The following is an 11,699-nucleotide window of genomic DNA, read 5'->3' on the forward strand; positions in this document are numbered from 1 at the left end:
CAGATGGAGAGGTGAATGTCCCTTTTACACTGATTTGTGAACATACTGCACACCATTCAACTGAGCGTTTTGTTTTTAAATTTTTTACTTGTTTTGTGTGTGTGTGTGTGTGTGTGTGTGTGAGAGAGAGAGAGAGAGAGAGAGAGAGAGAGAGAGAGACTAATGTGCTGGTTCACTCCCAAAATATGTACTAAGGCTGGGTCAAGCTGAAGCCAGGAACCTGGAACTCCAGTCAGGTCTCCCATGTGGGTGGCAGGCACCCATCTCTTGAGTCATCACCTGCTGCCTCCCAGGGTGTGCATTAGCAGGAAGCTGGATGGAGGGCTGGAACCCAGGCACCAGAAATGGATATGGGTGTCCCAAGCAGTGTCAACCATTATGCCAAGTGCCTTCCCCAAATTGTGTGTTCTCAATGGGTGAGTGACATGGCAGATGGCATATTTCTGTGAAATCATGGCTCGTATTACTCTATGCATCGAGAACTATGAGAAAATAACAGGAGATAAGAAGTCAGCATGTCAGGTTTCAAGGTTGTCAGAGCAGGGCAAGGGTGGAGGGACTCCTGCTGACTGAGCAGTGCCACCTGCTTCTGCTGTCTGTGCACCTGAGACCCGGGCTTCACGGGGAGGAGCCGTTTCCAGGAAAGGTGAAGAGAAACCCAGAATCCACAGGCTCCTGTTGCCACCTGCTTCTGCTGTCTGTGCACTTGCGGCCTCGGTGACAGGTACCTCTAAGTTGGTCAGTCCTGTAGCAGAGTGCAGCAGGAGCCACACAGGCACAGCAGCCCACGTCCCCTGTGGTGCTGGGATTCATGGAATGTTCTAGACAAAACTCAGGCAGCCCAGGAACACCTAGCCTTCCCTGTAATCTCCCAGCTTCAGCTCCATATGGCAGCTCCATAATGGCCATGATGTTCTCACAGACTGGCCCAGAGATGTGGCTCCACTGCCCTAGCCCCGCTGTACTGACTGTAGGGAAATGGGGTCTTGTGGCACACCAATGAATACATCAGCAGCTGCCTGATGGTGCCTCCGTTGGACCCCATGCACTTTTCCAGCTTGGTCTGTGGACTTCTTGTCCTACGCAGACCCAAACAGTCCTGTACCTGCCCGTACTCCACAGCCACCAAAGTTCACCGATCTTGTGGCTCACAAGCTTCCACCATCAGCAAATTTCACACTCAGAATATTTCAACAGAAGTTTTAGAAAAGCCAGGTTGAAGTAAGACTTGAACTTGCACAAGGAAATAATTGCTAAAATGGCATTTCTCTGGACTCTGTATCTCTGGCACGTTCTCTTTTGTCATCAGCAAGACCTTAACAGAAGTCAGCCACTGGGCACACAGCTGCCATTCCCCACACACTAGTGAGGCAATGGCTGGTCCTCAAGGAGATTCCTTATCTCAGCTGCAGCCATTAAAACAGCCCACACCCCTCCTCTCCATAAAGCGTGAGCAACACCTGGCTCCCAAACTTGTCCAGACAGGTGAGTGTGGATTCCTCCTTGTCCTACACCCAACTATATTCACAGTGGACAGCTGCTGTGCACCCCACCCCCATACCACACACCCATCTCCTTGGAATGCAGACCCTGGGCCTGACATTCCAGCTGCTGTGTGTGCCCGGTATTCTAGAGCATCCTGCTTGTGGTGCAGAGACAGACGCAGTCAGCAGCTCATGGTTCTCACGTGTGTCCTGGTTAACATGTGTTCCTAAAACATTCACGTGTGGAAGGTCTAATCCCTACTACATCCATGTGACCATACTTGGAAACAAGGTTTTTCCAGCTCTACTCACACTGAGAACAGGGGATTAGGTCACAGAGGACGGCTATGTGAAGCACAGGAAGAGAGGCCGCAGGGAGACCAAACCTGCGGATGCTGGGATCACACCCTCCAGCCTCAGGATTGTGGGAGAACAAATTTCTGCTGTTTATGGCCCTTCACTCAGACATCCCCAGCAATCTAATGTGTTGGAAGATCAGAAGACCAAGTTTTCCAAGAAAACTTGAGATTAAGAAAGCAGCTAGACGAGGTAAAATGTGGAAGATGACTAACTCACAGGTGTGTGTGAAGCTAGGACTCTGTCACAGACATCTTCCTCAGAGACGTGTCCGTGGTGCTGAAGCTGCCGTAGACACTCGGGGTTGAAGGTCTAACAGAAGGGATTATCACATTTCATCCCAAGGACAGGGATGACTTTGCTCGCTCTGGTCATGAAACCTGGGGTGGGGGAGTGTCAAAGGCTCACCGCCCAGCCTGGAGCCTCGAGACCTAGTGTGTTTTAGAGGAGCTCAGTGCAGGGAGCTGCCTCCTCCTGGCCACCCAGCCTGCGTCCACGGGAGCAGTGTGAGCTCCGAAGGATTTTCTGAGCCACGAGACCCAGTACATGACCTTTAGGAACCCGGTGCGGGGAGTTTCACGCATGTGAAGGGCTTTGCCATCGGAAGAGGGAATGAGACAGTGTCAGCCCTCAGAGCTGCTCACGCTGCTGGGCATTTTGTGGGCAGGTGCCTGGCTTGACAGGTTTTCCACTTGCAAAGCTTTCACAAGGCTCCACAGGTGCACGCTGAGAACCAAGGTCCCGTGGTCAGGCTGTTTGCAGATGCAGATGCCAATGGGTGGGCAGGAACAGTGTGATTCTGTGGGATTCTTGGTTTCTCTCTGCCTTTCCTGGAAATGGCTCCATTCTGAGAAGCTGGGATCTAAAGCACACAGACCCCAGGGAAATGGCCTTCCCCTCCCTTATGCTGCTGAACTTCGGAACCTGCTGAGGTGACTTCTTTTCTCATATTTCTAGGTATATGGGGCAATAATGTTTAAACAGGCACACTATATAATTCACTGGGTTAAATGCGCAGATGCACGGTGTGTGGTATCTTCCCCAGAGTTGTGTGTCAGCACCCCAGCAGCCCCTGCTGTGGAACCCAGCCCTCCATCAGACTGCTGGTCAGAGAGCAGCGCTCAGCCTCACACCCCTTCTGAATACACACTCTTCAGTAAGCCTCAATGGCTACGTGGATTCTGCCAACCCAGGGAGGAATCTTAGGCCCTGACCTTGTGAAATTCCATGAGCCCACTTCTTCTCCAAAGTCCAAGGGCAAACTTTATGTCAAAAAGGTAGCAGCAGTATCTTTGTTTCAGGAAATACTGATTGTGTTTTATCTTCTTTCATGTCATGTCAAAGTGCACAACAAGAAGAAAAGGCCAATGTCAAGAAATGCATCCCATAATGCTGAAGTCTGCCGTCATATGCTACTCCTTCTGTCACCTGTTCTAAGAGTTAACAGAGAACCCTACACAACGGAAATTGCATTCTTAGGTCTATGTAACAGGAGCAGTCATTCACCAGCCAATACCATCCAGTGCCAAGCAGGGGTCAGCCCGGTGGGCTCTGAGCCTGCAGTGTGAACCAAGCAGATAGAAATCCTATGCCCCAGTGTGCTGAAGGGGAACCCACAAGATTTGTTTATGTAACAGTTAAATTCATTTAAATTAGAAAAACCGCCTCCCAAACTGAATGCTGAACAGTAGACCAAGAACCACACATCAGACGACAAAAGATGGACACCTTTCCATCAGAGGCACAGAGGCAGTTGATATAGATACAAAGGGCTCCGAAACGCTGGGGAGAAAGGAAGTTCATTTTGGTTCAACAATTTTGAAATCCACGCATCGTTTTCTCACACTATACTTTCTCCAAGAGCTTCTGGCAGGGCCCTCGGATGTGTTTTGCATATGAATGTGAGTCCATATGTGTGAGTTGCACAGACATAATGATGGCCATGGCTTTTACTAAAAAGGCTGGATGCTAATCCGTGGACTGCCAAAGGGCCTGGACATGGCTCTGATGGGAGCCCCACAGCCCAGTAAGCAAAAGCGAAACCTCTGCTGACAAGACCAGCCCTGCCCTGCCCCACCAGGGCTGTGACCCACCCCCATCTTGGCTTTTGGTTTCTGAGGCACTCAGCCCTCCACCTGTAGCCACAGCTTCCTTCTCCAGGTCATAAAATGGGAGCAGTGATAACGGCTGGCACGGGAGGACAGTAGAGCAGGGGACCTGCCCCCAGAAGGCCGCGCTGTGGCCTCACTCTGCTGCCCCCACCCTCTTAGCTTCCTCACCCCCTCAGAGCCCTCTGCTCACATGGCTCCACCCCCAGCTCCTGGCTCAGAGGAGCAGCCACAAAGCGACATCTTGGATGGCAGAGATACCACTGTCCCCTCCTGGGGAAGCCCAGAGCAGCCCTGCCCCTGCCTCTGTCAACCTGGTGCTCTGGACTCAGGGCCTGGTCAGTCTCATGGCCCCACCTACTCTACCCACAGGGGAGGTCTGGGCCCAGACCTGGGCACTGTCCCTCAGGGCTGCCCCTGGAGCAGGCAGGGGAGCTCCAACCCAGTTCCTCAGATTGGGCTTTGCCTCTCCTCCTTCACACATGTGCTCAGCCTGGCTGGGCAGGCAGAGTGGCCGGGACTCCTGGCTCCTGCCCTGCCTTGGCCCCGGGTCACTGGCTGTCCAGAGTGAGGGACCCTCTTGTGCCTCCTGGTGTCCCTCTTCACTGCCTGCCCCTGGGTCTCCCCTGCCTCCTCTGAAAGCAAGGTGTGCGCCAGTCAATCTCCTACCAGGGCTGGCACACACAGATGCTCAAAAAAGAGGGACACCCTGGAGAGAGCTTTGGTGGCGGGTGCTGCTTGCTGTATGCACTTTGCATGTTTGCTCATGGAAGCCTCATGCCTCCCTGCATGGTCACCTCGTCTTGTCCTTACTCACCATCAGGGAAACTGAGGCACTAGCTTACGGGCATTGCAGAGCCAGGACGCAAACCCAGGCTCCCTGGCCACCAAGACTCCAGCCAGGAAGTAGAGGGTGGGCCGACCCCACTCAGCACCAGGGCCTTGGAGCTGGCAGGTTGGCAGAGCCCAGGCCTCCCCCAGACCCAGCCAGGTGTGGTGCTTGTGCCTGGGTGGCCAGGACGTGGGCCTTCTGACATTTCAGCCATAGGCAGAGGCCGAGTGCCTCAGAGTGAGCCCCCAAGGCAGCCTCAGTGACAAAGCGCTGGACTGCCCTGGAAAGGGTGAGACAAGGCAGGCCCTGGCACGGCGCCTCTGCCACGTTCCTGCTGGCACTCCTGCCTCCGGAGCCTCTCCTGAGGGCCCCACCGTGGGCCTAGGGGCACCACTTCCCCTTCATCCTGGGGCCCACCCTGAGCCCTGTTGCAGCCTGAGAGGGCTGGAGCAGGGCTGGTGCTCCTCAGGCGGTCCCTTGCCACAGCAACACCTCTCCGAGACACAGACACTGACACTCCAAGATGACAGCCTGCAGACCCGCGGTGTCCTCAGTCCTGGATCCCACCCATGCTTCTGGGCACTGGGACCACCTGAGAGCCAGGAGCCATTCCATCCCAGACACCTGCCTGCACCCGCTGTTCTCAGAAGCCCCTACTGCCTCTGATTCCACCTGCCCTGGGAACCTCCAGCCTCAGTCCCTAAACCTTAACCAGCAGCTGGGTGCCGAGTCCCACTGAATCCTTAACCAGCGGTTGGGTGCTGGATCCCACTGAGCCCCGGGAATGGGGTGGAGCAGAGGTGAAGACTGGGGCCTGCTGCGTTTGTCAGCAGCTCTGCCTTAGCTGTGGCCCATCTCTCGGCTCCTCCCGCTGCCATCAGTGCTTCCACACCGTGCACTGGCAGGGTTCAGCTTCTGATGAGAATTGGATTGGCTTCAGCCTTACCCGCATGGCAGCAGGGGTGTAGAAGCAGGTGGCATCCGACCTGGTGGAATGTTCTGCCAGAACACAAGACAGGCAACTGTCAGGGTGACCAGACAAGGCATGGAGCCCTGGACCGGGCACCAGTCCCACTGAGACAGTCTCTTTCCTCCCCTGAGAAACAGTCCTCAAGCCCAGCAGAGCCACCGCTGTGGGAAGTCGCGAGGCCTCCTGCCGCATCTGCCTGTCTTTCTGTGTGTCCTCTGCACTCTGCTGGCTTGGACTGTGTCCTCACGAGTCTCCCGGGGAAGAGCTGATGACTACAGCGGTGTAAAGAAACAGCTCGGCTGCTCCCCCACGCTTCAGCAGGTTCTAGACTGGATTCCAACACAGCTGTGACCTGTGCAGCTCCATAGGCCCCACAGGCGGCCCCTGTCCGGGGCACTGACAGGGCTCATGCCCTGTCGGAAAGCAGCCAGCACACTGCCCCCTCCCTGATCCCTGCACAGCAGGCAGCCACGTTGGACTGCAGGGGACCCAGCAGCTGCCCAGGCCCCTTCCCCATGGACACTTGATCTTATCCTGTCACCCGGAGAGCCTCAGGCTGGAGGGGGCTCTGGCGGCAAGGAATCCTGAGGAGCTGTTCCTGGGCGGGAGCCCCTCCCCTTGAGACAGTCCTGTGGTCAGAGGGATCTGATGCCCTGGCCGTGAGTCCTCAGTGGCCTCAGCAGGAGGAGGAGCTGCATGTGCTCATCCTCCAGGGTGCCCCACTGTCCAGGAGGCCCAGCCTGAGCCTGCCAAGGGCTATGAGACATTGACGCTGGTGCCCAGTGTGCGGGATGAGCCCACCCTCCCTCGACAGTGAGATCCAGCAGTGAGTTCAAGCTGTGATCTGTCTCTGGCTGCCATGCTGGGTGAGGGTGCAGCCCCATGCCAGCTGCCCTGCACCGGGACAGGCACGGCCCACACGCCCTGAGTCTTCCCCTCCGGGCATCACCACATGCCCAGGAAACCGAGGCCCAGGGCAGTGGGCGCAGCCTGGCTCCCTGTGGGCCTGGTCTGTGGCATGCTTGGCTCCACGTCAGGCCGGCTCCAGAGCCTGCCATGCCCGCATCCCCCGGCTCTCTTCATGCAAACAGTTCTCATGTGAAGAAGGAATAGACAAGAGTGTGCTTGCTGTCTCGAGGCCATGAGAAGCTAAGAATGTGGTGGAGGGGGTCCCTGGAGGGCTGTATCTAGTGTGTGGGTGTACACACACACACACACACACCTGTCTCTGAGGCAACTTGTGTTGGCTGAAGGCTACTCTGGAAAATGAGGTATGAATTCAGAGTGAAACAAGCGCTCCCATTTCCTGAGCTGCACCCTTTACCAGCCATCTGTTGCAACAGAGGCTGGGCTCCCTCTCGGGGCTGCCCCTCCCTCACTTCCTGCTCTGGACTTCAGCAAGGCCCAGTCCCCCTCTGCTCTCCACCCGGGCCTCCAAGGAGCGTCCCCGGCTGCAGGTCAGGGGAGTGGCTGTCCTCATAGATCAGGAGACCTGCTGGACTTGGGGCTGGGCCAGTTCTATTTGCCCAGAGCCCTTTACCTACAAGGAAATTTAGTGGATCTGGCGCTGGGCCAAGATTGTAACTCTCCACAGTGCTGGGGGGATGCTGGGCCTATAAAGGTAAGAGTGACTGAGGGGTGGGGGAGAAGCTCAGCAGCCTGGTCCTGTCCACTCTAGGCCAGTGCATCCTGCTCCCCCGGCTCAGAGACCTTCTCTCGGAAGCCTCGAAGAAACCAGCGGTGAGCATTTCCAGTGGTGGGTGGGGGCTGTACAGGAGGGCAACTTTGAAACTGGAAACCTGTGCTGTTAGCTGAGGGCCCAGCCCTGTCTTGGCACCCAGAGAGCTGCTGTCAACCCCTCCTCAGAAGCGTGACTGCCCCCTAACAGCTCCCACACCCGAGCAGGGGCTCTGCGTCCTTTCCCTTTCCATGTCCCCCACGAGAGCCAAATATAGCACAGAGCTGGGGCTCCACCAGTTCTCCCCTGCTGAACGAATGGAGGGGGGAGGGACGACTGGGCGGCACTGGCTGGGCACCTGGGTCGCTGGATAGCCCTGACCCCTACGCTCTCACTTGGGCTTTGAGCAGGTGTCCAAGGAGCTGCTATGGCCTTGTCCCCCACCAGGGCATGTGTCATCACCACCTGCATCCTCACCACCTTCCTTTTCAGCACCGGGGTAAGGAGCGCACCGAGGGCCCCTTTCTCCTGGAGCAAAGGGTGGGGTGGGAAACAGGTTCCTTGGGGGTGCCTTGGCCCGGCTTGGGACTTAAGGACCCCAGGCCCATTGTCAGAAGGCACAGCTGCTAGAAGTGTTACCTGATTGGGGGTGGCTTCCGCCGCTGAGTGACTGTTTGGCCATTGTCTCCTTGGGTAGAGAGTTACAAGTGCACAGAATGCTCTCCACTGCAGTGCACTTCCGGCTTGCAGGCAACATGTGAAGCCACTCAAGGCTGCTTCCACTACAAGCAAGAATTTAATGAATCAGGTAGGTCCTAGCCCTGCCCACGTCGGGACACGCTCAGAGCAGCCGGAGCGGGTGCTCAGAGGCAGGGGTGCCTTGCTCAGAAGCAGGATGCAGGGGCTCTGCCCTTGACCTCGTCTGTGCCCTCTGACCTCCTCACAACATGTCCAGCCTGGATCAGGGTGTGGGGTGGGGTCCTGGGCAGTCCAGAGGCCTCCACTCCTTTTCCAGCAATTCTCTCAAGTCGTCCCTCCACTGCTTCCTCCCACAAAACGGACGGTGCGGAAGGGCCTTGGAGGAGTGGAAAGGCCGGGGTGGAGAGGGGGGCGACAGAGCCCCTGCGGACACAGGTCCTGCTGTCTGCGGCTCAGACAGGAGCTCTCCTGGGGTTCGGTTCCGTGCAGGGAAAGTCCAGCAGTCCTCCCAGGAAAAAGGCTGTTCTTCCAACACCTGCACCCCACTGGCCTTCTCAGCAACTCTGGGGAATGAGCGGACATTCGGGTATGACCTCCAGTGCTGTAGCAGCGAGCTTTGCAACCAAAAGGACGTGTTCGGTGCGTGCCACTGCCCGCCCTGCTCCCCACCTGCCTATGCCCATCCACGGCTTTCAGCCTCCGTCCTCTGGGCTCCTTCCTGCCACCCAGTCGCCCACTGACTGCTGCCGATGGCCTCTCCTCCTTGGAGCAGTGTGGATGGATGCTCTGAGTGCAGGCTCTGGGACCCCTGGGGGCGTCCTCCCATGTGAGTCTGCAGCTCTGCCACTGGTCAGGGGTCTCCTCTCCTCATCACAGAGACTGTCTCCAGCCAGGGCAGGCAGGAAGAGGGAGAACTCCTTCTGATTACATTCTCCTACCCAACACCGCCCACGCCATCCTAGCCATCCTAGTTAGACACTTTCCCTAGTTTTTTATTTTTTTGGTGGGAGAAGCCCAGAAGAGTCCTGATCTGGGAGGTGGCAGACACAATGCTCCTGGCCCACTTTCCCAGTCCACTCCGTTGGGAAACATGCGTCTCTCTTCACCCAGTGTCTCAGAAGTCACCAGACCCCAACGGTGTCAAATGCCCTGCCTGCTACAGCGAGGAAAGCGTCTTCTGTGGCACCACTGACCTGCCCTGCACAGGGCGGGAGACAAAGTGCGTGGAGGTTGTCGCCACAGGTATGAGCACTCCCTGGGCAGGCTGGGGTTCACCTTCCTGAAGAACAGTGCCTCAGCTGTCTGTCACTGGGTAACCAAGCATCCTCAAATGTGGCAGCGTCAACATAACACCTTGTCTGCAGGTCCGGAGCCTGGCAGTGGCACAGGTGGGCAGTGCTAGCCCGGGGTCACTCCCGAGGTTGTCATGAAAGAGTGAGCAGGGGATGCGGACTTGGCTCACTCATCTGGACCTGGGCTTCTTCACCAGGCCTGCCATGTGTCCTATGACCTTTCAGCTGGCCTCCTGCACAGCAAGTGATAGGAGACACGGAGGGAGAGAGTGAGAGGGGACTGCAGTTTTAAAAACCCAACCTCAGAAGTGACTTCTGTTTGTGTCCTGTTAAACACACAGACCAACTGTATATAACTCGAGAGGGGTCTGCACAGGGAACGATCTGAGCACCGAGGGGTGGAACAACTGGGGTCCTGAGAGAGGCCGACCACCACACCAAGCAAGGGGTGGTGCTGGGCAGAGAGCTTGGATGTCCCTCCAAGGTTGGAAGGAAACGCTTTAGCAGGAGGGGGAAGGGGGAAGAGAGGGGAGAAGTAGAGGGGAGAGAGGAAGTGAGAGGGGAGGAAGAGAGGAGAGGGAGGAGGAAGAGAGGAGAGGAAGGGAAGGAGAAGGGAGGGCAGGGTAGAGGAGGGCAGGGCAGGGGAGCAGAGGAGAGGGGTGGAGGGGCACACAGCTGCTGCTCCCCACTGCAGACTGAGGCCTGGAATGGAACCTTGGCTCACCGGCAATGAGAGGTAACACTACCTCACTTCTAGTTGCCTTTGTCACTGCCACTGCCCCTCCCAGCCCCTCGACGAGGCCCTAAGTTTTGGCCTGGTGTCATTCTGAAATCCATAGGAGTAATGTTCTGAGTTTCAGAGTGTGATGAAGGATGTGTGTCCCATGCAGGCAGGAATTTTTCCTCTAGTATTTCCATGGTCTTTTTTCTTTCTAGACCATGCACCTCAATGGGACACTGTCTCTGCTTGTCTCTGACCAACTTTTAAAATGTTTTGTGGAATTGTGGTGTTTCAGGAGATGGCTAGACGATGGAAGAGAGAGAGTGTGGTGGGAATGAAGGCTAGTTAATGCTTTTCTTATGGATATTTTTTAAACTTCTTTTTAAAAAGATTTATTTATTTTAAATTTAGAGGTACACAGAGGAGAGGCAGAGAGAGAAAGGTCTTCCATCTGCTGGTTCACTCCCCAATTGGCTGCAATGGCCAGAGCTGTGCCGAGCCAAAGTCAGGAGCCAGGAGCTTCCTCTGGGTCTCCCATGCGGGTGCAGGGGCCTAAGGACTTGGGCCATCCTCCACTGCTTTCCCAAGCCACAGCAGAGAGCTGGGTCGGAAGTGGAGCAGCCAGGGCTCAAACCTGTGCCCATATGGGATGCTGGCACTGCAAGTGGTGGCTTTATCTATTATGCCACAGTGCTGGCCCCAGAAAATGTTGAAGGAGGGCTTGAGACTGGCCCTTTGGCAAGAAGAGCTGCGATGGAGGAGGAAGGTGGGGCATCACTCAGGATGCCGAGGGTTAGGGCTGCCGCAGAGGCACAGTCTCTCCACCCCAACCCTCTGCACGAAGTGCACCCTGTGCACACACACAGGTCCCCTAGCCCGACCTTCCAGGAAGCGTGCAGCCTGGGGAGAAGGGGTCTGAGGGGCAGGAGGATCTGCAGACCTCCGGTTTTAGCAAACACACCAGACCTGCCCTCTGGCCTTGTTCCTCCCTCACTTCTCTCCCCTCGTCGGGCCCCCAAGGCCTCAGTCTCAGCCCGGCTTCAGAGAGCGGCATCTATTTAGGGCCACTCCTAAACTGGGGAGGTGCTGGGGTCAGAAGGAAATAAGACTTGGTCGGGGTGGGACTGGAGCCATAGCTGCTGCCTTTCAGGGAACTGTGAGTGCATCTGTCTTCACCAGAGGGAGCAGGAGTGACCTGGGATGTAGGTGCGGCCGGAGGAGAGGGACACTGACTCCTGACTTTCTCCTAGCGTTTGACGGCTTAGCCATGTACGGTATGGGCTGTGCCACTGAGAATGCTTGCAACTTGAAGGGTCAACAAGTGTTGTCTGGCATAAAGATCTGGACCCGCTGCATAGACCCCAGCAGTGGGGGCCCTGCCCTGCTGTCTGCCACCTCATCGATGCTGTCCAGCCTCTTCCTGCTCAAAGTCTTCCTGTGAGCTCTCAGGCACTGCCAAGCCCATGATCCTACAAACCTGAAGATGCTGGCGTCCTCAGATGTCTCCCTTCCCCGACGTCTACCCCTCTGGGCAGAATTAAAGAGCCGGTACTTCTGT

The 11,699-nt window shown here is 56.4% G+C and overlaps 1 protein-coding gene across 1 annotated transcript; it reads left to right on the top strand.

Moving 5' to 3' along the window:
* Positions 1 to 7,844: 7,844 nt before the first annotated feature.
* On the top strand, positions 7,845 to 11,699 carry LOC149125875 (protein RoBo-1-like). The gene is made up of 5 exons (XM_089334608.1): positions 7,845 to 7,928; positions 8,127 to 8,237; positions 8,618 to 8,767; positions 9,239 to 9,370; positions 11,392 to 11,699. Exons 1-5 carry the CDS (start codon positions 7,880 to 7,882, stop codon positions 11,580 to 11,582), a joined length of 633 nt encoding a protein of 210 aa, XP_089190734.1. The 5' UTR covers positions 7,845 to 7,879; the 3' UTR covers positions 11,583 to 11,699.

This window comes from Oryctolagus cuniculus, chromosome 6 (genome assembly GCF_051225735.1).
Source record: "Oryctolagus cuniculus isolate XC-2025 breed Fujian yellow rabbit chromosome 6, ASM5122573v1, whole genome shotgun sequence".
NCBI classification, from domain to species: Eukaryota; Metazoa; Chordata; class Mammalia; order Lagomorpha; family Leporidae; genus Oryctolagus; species Oryctolagus cuniculus.